Source organism: Falco naumanni, chromosome 1 (assembly GCF_017639655.2).
Source record: "Falco naumanni isolate bFalNau1 chromosome 1, bFalNau1.pat, whole genome shotgun sequence".
In the NCBI taxonomy this organism is placed as follows: Eukaryota; Metazoa; Chordata; class Aves; order Falconiformes; family Falconidae; genus Falco; species Falco naumanni.
The window spans coordinates 87,300,301-87,317,192 of record NC_054054.1 but is presented as its reverse complement, the minus strand read 5'-3'; the positions used below and the strand labels follow the sequence as shown (position 1 = coordinate 87,317,192).

Sequence of the window (16,892 nt, the reverse complement as noted above, 5' to 3'; positions counted from 1 at the left end):
TAACTATCTAGTACTAAACTGGTTCAGCACTTAGTACTGATAGTGGTATCTTCCTTAGGAAGTTTAAGACTTTAAAGGCAGTATCTGTCATTTCTAGCTGTACTTTCTCACTTGACAAAATCTTCAGGGCTGAAAAGATTTTCTACTTCTAAAAATACACTCCAGTAGGTGGTTCTTTATTTATACTTGTTGTCAGTGAAATCCATTACCCGTTAGTGTTAATGGCACTCTGGAAGTGTATGCTATCAGAACAGCACCATTTCTGGATTATGTAAAAGTTACATTTTGAAAAATTAAGCACAATCATTTAAAGACCTGTATGCACACACTGTAAAGCACTGGTGGAGTTTCCCAAATGTGTCCTAGGAAGGGAAGCCTGGTCCACCTAAAACAGTTTGAGGAAGAGAAAAGCCAAACTATCCTGCAGTTTTCCTCTCTGCCTGCCTACTCCCTCTCCTTGTGAAATTTTTCTACCTGTGCATTGTCTGTCTCCAATGTTAAGCTAAACTGCCTCCCATTCTTCCTACTAGAGGTCTGAATCTCCTCTCAGTGTTTAGGTTTCTTGATGCTGTTACTTGGCTGTAGTTTGCTCACACCCACAAAAACAGCATTTGCTCATGCATGGGTGTTGGTGTATGGTTACCTGCTTTGCAAATCCAGTGTGTGCTACTTCATGAACATGAAGAAGGGGAAGAGTATTGTTGTTTCAGCTGGTTCCGCTTGCAATGTAGCCGTGTAAATAGATTAGCTGATATCAGTGTTAAGGACAGAGTAGTTAGAACAATAACTTAATGAACATATCCTTTATATGAGGCTTTTTTTCGTTGCTAAAGCTACTGAATTCTGACTCAGTCTTGCTGGCTCCTGTTGTAGAATATCCCCTCAGCAAACTCTTTGAGCATAGCATGCCCTGTCACAGGGAAGCTTTCCAAGTGTTGCATGCAAAACTGAGAAGGGAACCTGAAAAGGACTGAAAATGACAGGGTGAAATACAAAAATAGAAAATAAGTCCTAACAGGAGAAGAGAGACTGAGTAACAATAGAGAGTAAGCAGTAAATTTGGTTTGCCTTTCTAGCTCAGGAAGGTGTCTTGGAATCTGTATTTCAGGGCACCCACTGGGTGGTCACCAGAGCTCTTTTGAGTGTGTGAAATGAAATGGAAAACAATAGCTCAGCAGCAGTTGCTTTTTTTCCACTGATGAGGTGTTCCTTGAATTGCCAGCATGACTCCTGCTTGATTTAGCAGGGAATACAGCCAGGCATTTCCTGAAACGACAGCACTACATGGCGCTATTAGAAATGCTAAGTGAAAGGTTCTGCTGTGAATAACGAAGGAAAGGGAATAGGATATGGGAGTGTGTCCCACTAAACTGTCTGTGCAACAAAAGAGGGAATCAAATGTAGCACAGCTGTACAGGGGCCATCTACCCAGTCTGAAAATCCTCATCTCTTTGTAGTAATGGATGATAGGAGCCAACAAGATTTTTTTGGAAGACATGTTTCTCTTTGAAATGGTTAGGAGATGATGCCGGCATTGTTTGTCTTCATAACTTGTCTTTTTTGTGTGGTGTTGTCTGTTCTGTCCCCATATTATCTCATAAACTCTCAACTCTGTTTCTTCATGGAGACTTTCTGCCAGTAAACGTAGATACTGTTTGTGTTCTTGGCCAATATCCCATTCTGACTAGTCTCCACATACATATGTATCTTCTTACTCATCTGTTCCACTATCTCCAAATAACCAATAAATGTTTCCTTTTTAGAAAGGGTATTTTGTCTCAGCCTTTCAAAGATAGCAATACTGTACACTGTTCCAAGAGTACTGCATTGACTTGGCAGAAGCTACTTAAGAATCATTACTCCTCCTCCTCCACGATTACAGCCCTTAAGAAAAAAAATGTGATGACCCCTCATTTTTTTGTTATTCAGCACATTTTTTGTGGTCTTCTATTTCATTAAACCTCTAACTGTTTATTTCCTCCTTGCCTCACCTTCTCCCCTCAGCAGGGTGGATGTTGAATAAGAGTGCCTCTGATTCAAATGGTCAGGGAGACCCAAAAGGATGGTACTGTGACAGATCATTTGGTTATTAGATAAGCAGTATCAGGTCTCATTGGATGCAATCTATATTTAGTAACTTGTTCTGGTTTTTATCCAGTGTCCAGTCACCGTATTACTTCTATCCCTTTGTTTTTAGAACAAAAAACTTGTACATTATTGAGATCAGTCTTAGAGCCCTCTAGCTGTCCGGGACACTCGCCACGTTATGTAGAGAGGTGTTATTTATGCTGTTTCCTAGTGTATGTGTTAAAAACTCCACCTTCCTATGTTACCTTCAACTTGGTGAATTCTAGGCTTTCTGAAACAGGTTAATTTTAGTCCTACATCTACATTTTTAAGTTGATTGAACTCTTTGCTTCTACCCTGGATATGTTAATTTCCATTTCCAGACTCATTTCTGTTAACCATTTGGCAGTGTACAATGTCTGTATTTTCACTGACAGCTCAGGGGGAAGTTTCACTTAGTTTGGTGCCTACAGCAGGGTGGTATCTTACCCCATCTTTGCTCAGTATAAAGCACTTTCATTATGTCTTTTCTTTTTCTTTTGTTTTTCATCTGAATTAAGACCTTCTGTTTTATTCTAACTTACTTGCAAGGTCACAAAGTGAAGTTTCACAGCAGCTTAAATGCTTCTGTGTCCTGCCTGCCCATGTTACTACATGGAGTAGCAAGATGGTGGCTAGAAAAAGAAAACCATTGCTTATTTTTCTACTGGATTTGCTCTCAGCTAGCTCAGTCTTCTTAACCAGTTCACTCCTAACGTGTGCCAGTGCAAGGGAGGGGGCTGAACCGTGTGGCTGATCCGTAAGTGATCTCTAAAATACCCGTTCCATTGAGTTTCACTCTTTGTGTGCCCATCTCCATCCTTTTCTTGTAGGAGGGACAAAATGCAATATCAGGTTAGGATAGGTCTAAGATATTTAGTTCAGAAGAAGAATTGCAATTTGCCCTTTTCTTCATAATGCAAATTCCTGTATAGCAACGGATACTAAAACTAAAATTCTCAATTTCCATATTGTGACGTGGCTCAGACTTCAGTAACTCTGTTAAGGGGAAAAAAAATTGCCTTACAATTTACCAACCCCTCCCACCCTGCCTTTGATGTGGACTTGTTTTCTACACACCAGTGGAACTCAATACTAGTGCTGCAATCTGCCAAAGGGCCATTTCTGCAAGGCTATGAATGCATTTTGCAGACAGCAAGCAAGTAAAATCTACAATCTTGTGAGAAAGGCAGGAGACAGAAGGATTGGTCTTTCCACCACTGATTATCACCCTTTAGAACAGATGGCAGTAACTGCTTCAGAGCATGAAATGAGCCCATACAGCCATCCAGGTATAAAGTCAAGATTGCTGTACTGAACTGAAAGTGCAGGTTATAAAGAATGTAATCAGCTCTGGAGGAATCTGGGCAGGATGCCATGGATAATAGCTTTCCTTTTAGGAGGGACACTAATGATGATATGGATGTCTTGAATAGTTGTGGTCGTTAATAACCCCAAGCAGACAGGGGGTCTCTTTCTGGTATTAGCCAAACAACAGCATTAGCCCTACACTCTTCATATGGTATTGGCTTCTGGGAAAATCCAGTATCTATTGCAGAACAACTGTTTTAATAATGTCTTTGTTTAGTTTCTTGTTACACCACACAGTGGAACTAACTTTCTCTAAAATGGTGCTTAATCGATGTTGTTAAAGTAAACAAAGATTATATTTATGGGGAAACTATTTCCATGTATCTGCAAAGGTACTCCTATTAATGCATCTTATACCTTTTTGAACAATAGAAGCTCCTCTTCCATGGCACAAGCTGTGGGAGTTAAGACTTCTAAAATTGGCAGGTAGTGGGGCACACAGACATTTTCAAGTGTATAAGATGATAAAATCAGGAGAAAATGTCAGAGTTGAAAAATAACTTGGGGGTCCAAGAACATAATGGAATTCAAAGTAGATGTTAAATTTCTAAAACTTTCGTCTTGCATGTCAACAGTATAACAAAAATAAAGTAGATGTAAACAGTGACATGTATTATGTTGCTTGGATTTTGGCAGTCACCTCCAATGAAATAATAGCAGGAAATTATAGAGGAAAAAAAATGGTGAAATCATTCTGCAGTCATTGGGTATTCATGTGAGTCTTCTGTGTTGAGATAACACTTGGGTTTATTTGTATTACAGAATGAAAGATTGCTGTTATAATTGGAAACTTTAAAGGTTTTGTAGCTCAGGCTAAAGGTTATCCAGGCTGCTACAACAGATATCCTAATTCTAACAAAAGATATACAGTAAGGACAGAACATTATAACTGGAAGAGTAATCTAAAAATATACATAGCACAAGAATTCTGCCGTGCTAGGCACTTGTTAGAGCTGATAAGAATTGTGTTTGTTGGGTTTTTTTTTTTCCTGATCCTTCAAATATGTGAAGCTATATTGAAACTGAATCGTACCATTTTGAGATTTCACGTATGCTCTTGTCAAGCAGTGCCTATTTTTCTGTCCTGACTGATCTCTTTTGTGCCTAAGCCTAAAGTATCTTAAGGTTTAACCTTCTGTGGAAGTGTTCTGATCACAAGTACTGTTAATGCTAATGAGTTATGTATGAGTGTAACAGAGGGGAGTCGATTTAGGTCAGAATGTGTTTGAGAGTGGGAACAGTGCCCACAGGTACCCACATATAGTTAGATCAATTGCCGTAGTACCTGGTATGAGATTGAGATGAATGTCTGTCAGATCTCTGTCAGCCAACCTGGTTGGCTGAAACTTTAGGAACATACACAGCTGAAATTCAAAATGCATTTAAAATTGCAAACTTCTTGCTACCAGATTAAATACGATGTTGTAGGATTTGGTATTGTGCATCTCCTAGCTTTTGGTGCATTTTTTTAACCATGAAAATCTGCTCATCTTAAAAAACCAAACCACCAAACCAATTCCACAGCCAGCACAGTGCTGTAAGGTGCCAAGACCTAAAGTCTGCACATGTGTAACTTACCTCGTTGCGGGACTTAGCCTGCCATGAGCGATGCATAGCAATGTTACAACCGGCATAGAGTTTGCAGCTTGCTCAATGGATCGGGGTCACTTTTGAGAGGGTTATCTGTTGTTTGCTTGTAAAAATCAGCTATTTTAAACATTTACTTTTGTTCTCCACTGTAAATAAACACAAACTAGCTTCATATCATCTGTCATGTTTGTGTACACCAGAGCACCTCCCTGTGTCGTGCAAACTCTTAGCCTGGCTAATGCAGCCTGGAGGATCCACCAGAAGGGAGCTTCCCTGGACTTGGAGCTGAGGTGTATTAAGGAATGGATCCACCTCTATTGCTGTATGTAATAGCACTGAGGTACTTCAGCCTGTCTAAACTAAGCGTATTTTTGCCAAATGTTAACTTGTGTGGATGACATCTCAGCTGGGCTCCAGGAACATCTGGTACCTGCTATGAATGAATACTCTGCCAGCTGCTGCCAGGGCTTTAGTGAATGTGAATGGCCTTTGCCATTCAAGATGCTCTGAGGAGGATCAGAGTACAAGATGCAGTTTATTTTATTTTCTGCCTGATTTTCTAGTTGGTCAAAGTCCTTTTTGTACAGTTCTGTACTGGGTGTTGGAGATCATCTCTTAATTTACTCTCCTAACGCCATGAGATTGGTGTGCCTTGTCAACAGCTCTGTTGGTCATGGATTGAGGTGTGATTTTTCTTTTGTAGACTGAAACCAAAACAGCTAAATAGTAGTTTCAAGGCTCACTACTCTTCTTGCTTTAAGAATATCCATGTTGTATGTACAGTTCCCCATGCTGTATGATGCCTTTGCTCTCAAAACACAAAGCTAAAGCCAGTAGTTCAGCAAACACATCAGTTAGTTATATTCAGGCCGCTTAATATCCAAGCTCATTGGTATATTAATTTTCCTAGATAATTTGTGAAAATACTCGTCGGTAAGAGTCTATTTTAAATTATAAGTGGTGAAGTTTGTGTGTGATATGCTTCCGCATCATCCTGAGCTTATTTAAGTGGTGCTGGCAAGAGTGACTGTAGGATCTACCCTGTTCAAATGTCCATCAAAATATGGGTTTGCAATACTGTGTTTATTTTACGAACTTGTAAAGGATTACATGAATCTCCCTGTGTGTGCATGTATGAGTAAGAGGCACAGAGAATGTTTGTGACCACACTGACGTGATCAAGACCACAACATGTGGAATCAGTTGTAACAATTACTTTGTGGTGGTTTCTGCAGGATGGGCTTGGCACATCTTCTGGGTCCTGAATATCTGGGGGTGATCAGCAGCCCAAACAGTAGATGCCAGTTTCAGTGAGGCAAAGCTATACCTCAGGGCAATGTAAGAGTGGCCAGGCTGCAGCTGGAATCGAGCATGATGAGATCAGCATGAGCCCTGGGCACATGCCTTTGACATAACACACGTGCTTCCATGTTAAGTCCTGCTACTTGCTGCCTTTCCTTGCCAGATTCTGATTTGAAGCTACGTGGTGAGCTTTGGAAGGGAGAGGTAAGCCCAGGGTTGTAAACAAAATCCCAAAATGCCACAGACAAAGGATACTGTTAAATTGATTCATGGCAGAATGTCTCAATTTGTATTTAATAAAAAGAAAAGGTGAAGCAAGGCTTGTGTATCCAAGCAACTGTAAAGCCTTCACTTGTTGCCATGGGAGGTTTTATCAATGACGCAGTGGTTGAAATTGTCCTTTTCTTATAACTGAAGGTTTTGGTAGGAAGAAGAGGAGGGTTTCTAGACAGAGAGCCTGTTCCTGCAGGGAAACAGCAAGGAACAGTCTGGAGCAGTCACATACACACAGACACATGGATAAAGGTCTGATCAAATTAAAAATTATAAACTTGATTATTTCCAAAACATAAATATGAGGCCCCCTTGAGGCTCTGCTTTTGGAACGATTTATCCTATCACAATCAGTCTACAGGTAAAACAAATGCAATATTTGACCTGAAAAGAGAATTCACCTGCTATCTCCCAATTAATTTAATACAGCAGAAATATTTGCTGTGTTTTACCAAGCAGGTTTAGAAAAGCAGATCCTCACACACATGTACTTAACCAGTCGTCGTTTTCTTTAGTATATGAATCAAAAAAAGGATGCATTGTGGGCATCATCTGATACTGAATACTATATTAATATATTGCTGAATATATGCATGAATATGGCACTTACATGGGGTGTATGGTTTTTGACAGGCAGGATTCTCATTTAGTGTTACAGATTTATAGATCAGTCTCAGCTTGAGGAAAGTATGTTTAAGAGACTATTCACCTGCAGATTTGTGGCTTGAAAGACGGCCAAGGAAAAAGAACAAATTCCTGGCATAATATTTGGTCAGGGAATAGGTTTATGAATAAAAATCTAGAGTTACACTGGTTTCTCACTCCAAGAGTAAAATGTTTCAGTATGTTCCAAAAAGCAGATGCCCAACAAACATCTTTGTGCAGGAAAAGGAAATATTTCCTTAAACATCCTGCAGCAAACGTGACTGATTGAGCTTCCTTTTCCCTCTGCTTCTGGTGCATTTCCCTTCTTTGCACAGACAGGATCTAACCAGATTTGCAGAGTATGAACTGTAGGTTACTTTCAAATTCATAACTATGAAATGGTTCGTTTAGCAGGACAAAGGCCAAGCCGGCAGACACCCTTTTTCCAGCTCAGCATGTGCATAGCAATGGGAGGGTGGCAAGGAGCTTTTGTTAATCTCAACCGAGCTGGCAAGAATGCTGCAAAATGAAGTCTTTGAAGATGTTTTTTTCTTCATTTTTAAAGCAACAGTTTGTTAGAAAAGATTGAAAATCTTGCAAAAAAATAAATCTGCAGAATTTTGAAAGACCTCCCTGGCAGTCATATAACTTAGGCAAATTTCCCCACTAGCAATTAGCCTCTGTAATTTCCTTTTTTCACAGGTTCTGTTTTCGTGCATCTGTGAAAATGTGTTTTTTTTCCCCAGCTTGAATGCACTTTAAAATAAATAAATAAATAAAAGTGGCAGAAAGGATTAGGGTATCAGGTCAGGCTGGGGCTGATCCAAGCTGCAGTGGGATTTTTTTTTTTCCCCCTTTTAGTTTAACGTGTAGGAATTGAAAGCTTGAAAAGCTTCATGCTTAGAGCTGTTCCCAAAATAGTTGGGACTCACACTCCACTTCCTAATGTGCTGCTCACATCACAAGACCAGCTGCTGCTACTTGCTCTTTTGTTTGAGGCTTCAGCGTCAAGCCCAGAGGCTGCCTGCTCTGTAAGGGCGCAGTCCGTCTTTCTTCCCCAGAGATGATCCACCTTTCCCCCAAAAAAAGGTAGCCCAGGTAAAGATTTCCCTTTGGGTACCAGTGTCACACCCGATCTTCCTGAGTCCAAACAATCCACTGTCTTTCACAAAAAAAACAGTACCCCTATTCAGGGATTGGTTTAGAAGTTTTTATTTTTATGTGAAATCATAAATACAAAATAAAAATAGTAAACAAGTGCTATAGATTTCTCTTTTCCTTGGGATGAGGTTCAGGCCTAATCCTGAGCACTTCTAAGCCTTAAAGTTCAGGAGTAGGTCTTTGCTTTTAATAAATCAAATGTAGCAAAAACCAGCTTAAGACTTTTACCCTGAAGCCAGTGATGTCAGTAACAGCATTCTCTTGGGTTATTTTTTAAAGCACAGCAGCAAGTAAGTATACTGAAGGATGAGATTAAATATAGCATTTTTTTAAATGGGCCCTACTTCCTGCTAGAATTGTTGGGTGCTTCCCCGCTGACCTCAGCAAAACCTTGTTACATCAGCAGTGAGTTATGTTTTTAGTAGGATGATGCTCTGTTTGCTAGTACATACACAGATAGTGCTGGTTTCTTCCAAGAGGTCTTGCATAATAGCTTCAGAGGATCCAGCCCTGCCATGACACAAAGCTATGTGTCAAGATGTTTGGCTTGTAAAAAAAAAAAACCAACAAAAAAAAAAAAAAAACAAACATTCTAAGGCATGGGTTTCCCTCCCTTTCCCCAAGTCATCTGTTCTGATGAGATTTTTAAATGCTAGTGATGCACTGCCCAGAAAGATTTCATCTTTTGGTCAGAACCCAAATCCTGCAGTGCTTCTAAAGGCTCTACAGTACAGGTACATGCAGGCGTGTCTGTCAGCAGGAGGTTTGTTTTTAGTTCTTTAATTTGAGACAAAAGAGAATGAGGTCCAGGATTTGGGCTAATACCTGTTGACTTATTTGCTAGACACAAGAATGCTGAGCAAGGCTGTAGTGTGTCTATGGGCTGGATGACAAATACAGTTGGACACTTAGTTAAAACAAAAAATAAAGACCATGAAACAAATAAAAGCGCCAAACCACGTAACATGGCCATCTTCAGTAGAGTTCTTGCAAAATATATGCATTTAAATACATTTACAGTTTACAAGATTACACTGTTTAAAAAAAGTTGCAATGATGAAATACGGAATATTTTACTCTTGTACCAAAACTACATATCACATCATAACAACAATACTATAGCTTTTATTTAAATGCAGACAGTATAAGAACTGCACGTCTTTATAGAGCAAAACTAGTTGTAGACATATTGCTCTGCTTTTGTATTCTCTGATGGGCTCAGACCCTGCTATTTATGTGTTTAAAAATGAAGGCAGTTGTCTTTAAAAAGGTAAATCTCATGCTCAATAGTCCACATCAAAATTTGCAGGGGCAAGGCTTTAGTGTCTCATTCAGGTCTGTGTACATAATAATACCACTGGGGTTTTAAGTTTGCTAAGCAAGGTAAGAGCACAGTCGATGTAAATCTGTCACAAACCCAGTTATGGTTAGTCCATAAGTCTTTGTGTTATCAGGAAGTTGTAAGAGTTAATGCTCGGGTTAGGGGTGCAGGGTATTGCTAATGGTTGTGAGGGACCCATGAGATCATAGCATTACACCGAGGAATATTAAGAGCGCTTTTCTTGCTAAGTCTTGGCAGAAGTCTCCTTACGGTGATATGGACGCTGCTGTGGTCCATAGCAGAATTCTGTGTTGATTTGAAAGTACACTTCCACGTGAATTATGTGTATCACACCACCCCTTAACCCCTCCTTTAAAACAAAGCTTGTCTCTGCACGTAAAATGGAAAGGTATATGCTAACGTTCCACGCTGTGGCAATGTTTAGCAGGTGCTGAACTCAGAAAATGAGAGTTATGTTGCCCAGAGCATCTTCCAGTCTGCACAGTGTTATCAGGGCAATACAGAGGAGCCGAGAGTCATGACTTCGCATCTCCTGATTAGCCTGCATAAAGTTTCAGTCAAGATATTTGGTAAAATTCTTTAGCAATTTCTTTGCTCAATTTGGTACATGAAGGAAAGTACGTTAACAAAATTATGGTGGGGAGCCAACTGAGTGCATATCCGGCTGAACACACAATTCAAAATTGGCAGAAAGCAGGGCTTGGCAAGAAGGCCACGAAAGCTGTCCATACCTCCAGCCATCAGCATCAGGGGCAATCTTTATGTTTCCAGTCTCCCGTAGTGCAGATGAGAGGATCCAGAGGGATGCCTGCTGGAGCCAGGACATACAAATCTCCTAGATCTCTGAATCTAGTCCTCCCGTAATTCTGGCATTGAGTTGATTGATATTCAAGTAAAAATACAACAGAAGCTGATCAAGGAGAAGGGAATATAGAAGCTCAAGCGGCAACCTAGTGTCATCTGGTTTGTACTCTACTGAACAACTGCAACTACCTGAAACCTTTCAATCTTTCTGAAACCTGAAATCTTTTAAAGGTCTCAAAGGAACACAGACCAATGCACTTCTCTGAGGGACTGAAACAACTGCAGAAAAATCAAATACCTTTCTCCAGACAGTCACCTGCCTGCAGGAGTAAGGACCGAGGTTAGTGTCGTGCTTTACACAGAATCTTAGTTACCCAAACAGAAGAAAAAAAGCCCCAATCCCTAACCAGTGAAAGTCCCAGCAGGGACAGGCAGATGAAGGTTTTCAGGAGAGAAAACGAGGAAAGGACGCTCCTCCTCGGCACCAGTGCACACCCGACGGCGCGGTGCCACGGCCAGGCGGTGCTCCGAGGGGCACCAGCCCCTAGAGCGGGCGGTGAAGTGCTCACGGCGTCCACGGTAGCACCGGGAAAAGCCGGGAGCTGCGGCGGGAGCCGGCCGGGAAGGCGGCGGCCAGACGGGGCGGCCCCGAGCATGCTGCCGCGGCTCGACCGGGCTCCCCCATTCCCTCCCACCCACCCCGCTCCGGGCCGGGGAGACGCTCGTTCGGCTGCACCGTGCGGCCGGGGAAGGGGGGCTTTGCTCTACCCGCGGGCGGTCAGTACCGGGTCCCCGGCGGCGCCGAGCGCGGAGCTGCCCGCAGCGGAGCCACCAGCCCCCGCGGGGAGCCGGGCCGGGGGGCAGCGGGGCGCTGCCCTGCCTAGGGCTGCCACTTTACGGGGGGTCCCCGTTAAGAAGGGACGCTAGGCAGGGGAGCGCTGGAGCTGGCTGCAGGCGCTCCCGGCGCGGTGCCCTCTGTCCGTGTCCCCGCAGGGCCGGGGGAGCGCGGCAGCCCCGCTCAGACGTAGTTCTTCTTGTCGTACTCGCCGTTGGAGGTGGGCCGCCGCGGCGCCGAGTACTTGACGGGGAAGGAGGTCTCGTCGCGCTGGGAGCAGGAGCAGCAGCAGATGAGGCATCCCCCGAAGAGCAGCAGGGCCGTGGCTGCCCAGCCGATGTAGAGGGCAGCCCCCATCTCTCGCTTCTGGGAGGATGGCACGGTGGGGTCATAGAAGTCGCTGATGACGATGTTGGCGAACCAGCAGAGTGGGATGAGGACCAGGACCCCGCAGAGAATGTAGATGGCCCCGCCGGCGATCACGACACGGGACTTCATCTTGCCGGGTCGGATGCAGTTGGTGCACTGTGCACCCACCACGGTCACCATCAGTGCCACCAGCCCCAGCAGTGCCACAACGACGGTGAGTGCCCGGCCCGCCTGCACCTCGGGCCGCAGCGCTAGGATGGAGTCGTACACCTTGCACTGCATCTGCCCCGTGCTCTGCACCACGCAGTTCATCCACAGCCCTTCCCAGATGGTCTGCGCCACCACGATGTTCACGTCGATGAAGGCTGACACCTGCCACATGGGCAGCCCGCAGGCCAGAATCACCCCCACCCAGCCCAGGATGCCCAGGCCCAGCCCCAAAATCTCCAGCGCCGCCGAGGTCATGCTGCCGCCGCTGCCCCTGCACAGCCCCCGGAGAAAGGACGGCGCGGCTGCCTGTTGCCCCGCTGCCCCCGGGCGCTGCCCCGCCGCTCTGAGCGGCGCCGCCGCCGGCAGCGCTATATGAGGAGCCGCGGGGCGCCCGCCCCCGCCCGCCTCCGCCTGGCCCGGCCCTTTCCCGCGGCGCGGGGCTCGCACGGCGCTGCTGGGCGGCAGTGGGGCCGGGGGCACGGCTCCCCCCACCGCTGCTCGGGGGGGCTCCCTCCGCAGCCGGGGGAACGTCCCGCCGCTCGGGCCGGCACCCTGCTGCGGCCGGAGCTCGCAGGGGCGCCCCCGCCCGCCCTCGGTTAAGCGGGGCGCTGGAGGAATCGCGTCCCGCCTTTTTGGCCGCTCGGACTTCTTCCTTGCGGTGTCGTTATTTGTGTGTTTCCTATTTGCTGATAAAATCCACAGCCAGACCCTCGGAGAGGTCCCAGCAGTGTGGGCGTCCAGATTATCCGAGCCTAATTGATTGTTTCCCAAAAGGCTAAGCCTGGACATCTGTCTCCTGTGCACTGTGACAGGCAAAAGTGTCAGCAAGCACCACCAGACGCCTTAGGAACTACCCTGGAAATGGGAGAGCTCTCAGTATGGCATCTGCACGTCATCTGTTAGTACCAGTGGACAGATTCTTAATTCCATCTAGGAAAAATAATCACTTAGCTTACAGTAGCATGAAACTTTTGATACTAGAGTCAAGAGCAAGGCATTCTATTTAAATATGTTGCCACAAAGATTTCAAACTCCACTTTACTGTTTTAATTGCTTGAGTACAACTCAAATCTTTATGGTGTGGCAATGAGTTAAGTGCCCATATCAAAAAGAGCACATTTGCAAGAGGTTTCGTCGTCAGGCCACACCAGCCATTGTCATTGCTACAGTCTCGTCATGGACTGCCAGCACCTTGGATGGTTCTTGTGAAGAAACCTTGGTTCAACCCCTGCGGGCCAAGAGCAGCTCACAGCCCCCCCAGGCTGGCAGATGCAGCGAGCTGTGTTTTGGTGCCAGTGCTGCTGTTAGAGCTGCTGTAGAAAGAGAACAGACCTCACGGCACTCACAAGGAGCTGTGGTCTGGGGGCTTTCCACTGGGTGCCCTGAGAAATGCTTGTTTGGATTTAAAATGAGATTGTTTTGGTTTATCCTAAATAAGGTTAAATATTTTAGACAAAACTGAAAGTTATGTTCACACTGACTTGTGAACTGGTTTGGCTAGATTTGGTTTCAGTTAGCCCAAAATATCCTTCTAGTGTACAGGAAAGCACAGAGTTGAAAATAACACATTTCCTGCCCCTATGTAAGTGGTTTTTGCTGTTGTACAGTAATTTACAGCATATATTATGGCATGCAGAGATTTGTGATGGAAATACTAAGACTGGTATGAATGCAGCATGAATGGAAAAGTCCATGTGTGAAGCAGAAATAGCAGAAGGTATGATAAACAAAGGTTAAAGGAATCACATGCATCGACAGCCGAGGACGTGACCAATGGCTTAACACTGAGCAATGCCGTGCTTACATCCTGGCAGCAGCACTGATGACTCTTCTGCAGAGGACCTGAGCACTGGTAACAGGAGTGTGACAACAAGGTCACAGCACACTGTATGTGGCCTTTCACTTCTTTTATTTTTCCAACCAGAAGACAAACTTTAACCACAAGACAACCAAAAAAAGAAACAGAAGAACATCAGCAGCTTCTGGACCATCATGGTGTGGGCATTCTGACACACGGGAAGCTGTGGACAGCCTCCCATTGATTATCTCTGCCTGAGCAGCTGTAAACATTTCTAGCATGGAAAATGTCTTCCTAACAGGCTGCCTGGTAAATGGAGTTAAGAGGAGTTGTCTCCCCTTCCAGCTGTATATGAAATACATACAGTTTACTTCAGTTATTTGAAACTGTAAATTCCAGTGTGCAAGTCCAGGAGGAATGTGTGACTGGGGCTGTGCAGTATGTCAAACTGAGGCAGCTTACAATCACTCAGAAAAGTCCCTGGTGTCAGGGAGAGGAGAATGTGCAAAAGAACCAACCACAGAGGCAGAGATGTCTCAGAGGTGAACAGGAAGAAACCCAGAACACAAGCTGAAACAGAATAACATCTGTATTTATGATGATAATAATGATTATATAGAAAACAGCACAGAAAAACAATTTAAAAAAGGGGGAGAAATGCCAGTTATCTTAGCCCATAAGCACAGGAAAACCCCACCCTTGCCACTTGCCCGGGAGCACGGAACTCTGAATTTCCTCTGATAAATGGCCTGTGTGTATTTCTGTGCCGACCAGGAGGCACTCATGGGGCCTGCACTGCTGCCCAGCTCTTTGGGCTGAGAAGGGAAACCAGCACACGGCTTGTTGCACCTCTGCAGCCCTCACCCCACCTTCCCTTGCTACCTGTTACCGAGCAACTGATTCCTACAAATCACTTAATCCAAGGCAATTATTTCTCTGGGGAAATACATTCTTAATAATCACAGGGTAAATGAACCTTTCTGCTTAGAGGCATTTCCATTCCTGGTATTTCACCTTCGTCTATTTGTTTCTTTTCCTTACCCCAGACACTAGTTTTCACCCTGGCTACTGGCAATAACCTCCATTTTTAATTATATAATTCTGTGATCCTGAAAGTGAGTGTATTGCACAGATTACCCTTCATGAGCCCATCAGTGCATGGCGCTCACTGCTCTGCTTACTTGCCTTACTTTAACTTGACTAATACAGCTGCTGGGGGGCCTGAGGACCCCATCAGCTTCAGCACATCATGGCTTCTGGTGGTGTTAGTGTCACAACAGTAGGAATTAATTCAAACTTCCAGAAATGAAAAGGTTCTAATTTCTTGAAAAGAAACACAAACCAGCATGATATTTTACTTGGGATGTTAAGAAATCACTACTTATAAATAAAACCCTTGCTGGTAAAGTCTGGATTCCTTTAAATTCAAAGGCATGATGTTCTTGCAGCAAAGTAACTCATTAACAAATGACCATTAATGTCATTACATACTTCTCCAGCTGTGTATTTATTAAATTATTCTAGACGGGATACATAGGGGGGCTTTGCAGCCTGTGAAAATGGGCGGAAGTGGTATTCAAGCCAAGAACAATTGCACAGAAGCCATACTGTAGCAAGAGGGACTTTGGGATTAGAGATGATCGTGTTTTCACTCCTTTCCTGACATAATCAGGACAAATACCAGGCGCAGAGTTACTGGGAGGGCTGCTTAGGGGGGGTCCAGGTTCTTACCAGCATTGCTTGTCCCAGTGTATGAGCCCTGCACCATGGCACAGAAGAACTGCTGTGCCCAGCTCTCCAGTCTTGGTAGCGCTCTGCTCAGCCCCGAAGCATCCTGCCAGCAATTTTTAGAGATATTTTCCTTTTGGGACCTGAAATGTAGTCTGCAGAGCATGCTTTGTTTATAACTGTGGATTGTCCCTTACCTACATTCTTCTGCTCCTTCTCATCCCTAAAATGTTAAGCATCTGGAAAACAAAGAAAATGACATTTGGTGTCAAGCTTATGTACAAACCTAGTGTTGTTTGTGTGAATAAGACAGAGTACAAGTCAAAAGGTGAATTAGAAGCCCAGTGATCTCAAGACAGCTTACCATAACTTTTGGATCAGACATAAGCAAAGGTGAAGAATCAGGAATCCTATCAGAGACAGATTTTGTGCCATATTTTGTCTTCTAATTAGTGCTGAAATAAAGCTGAGGAGATTTACAAATACAGAGGTGTTAGGTGGGGACTGTTCTTTATTTAGAAAGCTTGAGTTTTCTCATGAAGATTGCTACTTTTTGAATTATCTTCTAAAATGCAACTGGTTTTCCCAAGAGAAGAGATTTAGTTGGTGCATGAGTGCACATACCGTCTTCCACAGTGAGATAGGCCTCCATGAAGTTCCTGCATGTCAGCAGGGCCAACACATCTTCAGACCAGTGTGACACATCAGAAGACTGGCACGTAGGCATGAGTCCTTGTCAAATGAGCAGGTTATTACAAAATGAAAGTGCACAATTTCACCATAGGATTTATCTCAAGGTCATTTCTTTTGGAAAGAAGCTGAAGTGGGTAACATGAAATTTTTCACTTACTCTCTTAGTTCATCTTTTGAACAAAGAGAAGCAGTGACTTAAAAGCCACACCAGAATTTTGCAAGGAAGACCAGTAATGCTCCATGACTGGTGCTAATGACATAAGATCCAACATCTTTTTTAGTACAAGTGTTGCTGTGACCTTCAGGATTGGGAAACAGATGCCCACACTACTCTTCTGCCTCAGTGGTGATGTGACAAGACTCGAGTAAAAGAAAGGGAACAGATATATCTAGTTGAAAAAACAGTGAAAGAGGTTAAAAATCTGCTTCCAGCCTTCATATGTTTTCTGCTGTATATCCCTTTCCAAACAAAGTTGCCCTAGTCCTGTATCAGTGTCTGTACTTTACACACACACCCTCTGCCTGGACTTCTTTTTGTGAACTGCCCACTGGGACTGCCAGGGAGTCAGAGGCAGGGAGTTCTGGCTGGGCTACACAAGGTGGGAATACTAAGAGAGTGTTACGAGCACTTTCCTCACATAATGAAGAAATCAATTGTGCTAAAC

At 44.0% G+C, this 16,892-nt stretch overlaps 1 protein-coding gene across 1 annotated transcript; it reads right to left on the bottom strand.

The window, feature by feature from the left end:
• Window positions 1-9,021: 9,021 nt before the first annotated feature.
• Window positions 9,022-12,348, bottom strand: CLDN5 (claudin 5). Its single transcript, XM_040603140.1, has one exon. The coding sequence runs from the start codon at window positions 12,261-12,263 to the stop codon at window positions 11,613-11,615; it is 651 nt and encodes a 216-aa protein (XP_040459074.1). The 5' UTR covers window positions 12,264-12,348; the 3' UTR covers window positions 9,022-11,612.
• Between the last annotated feature and the right edge of the window lie 4,544 nt (window positions 12,349-16,892).

Coding starts and splice junctions, on each gene's coding strand:
- CLDN5 (XM_040603140.1), bottom strand. CDS start 12,263: ATGACCTCGGCGGCGCTGGAGATTTTGGGGCTGGGCCTGGGCATCCTG.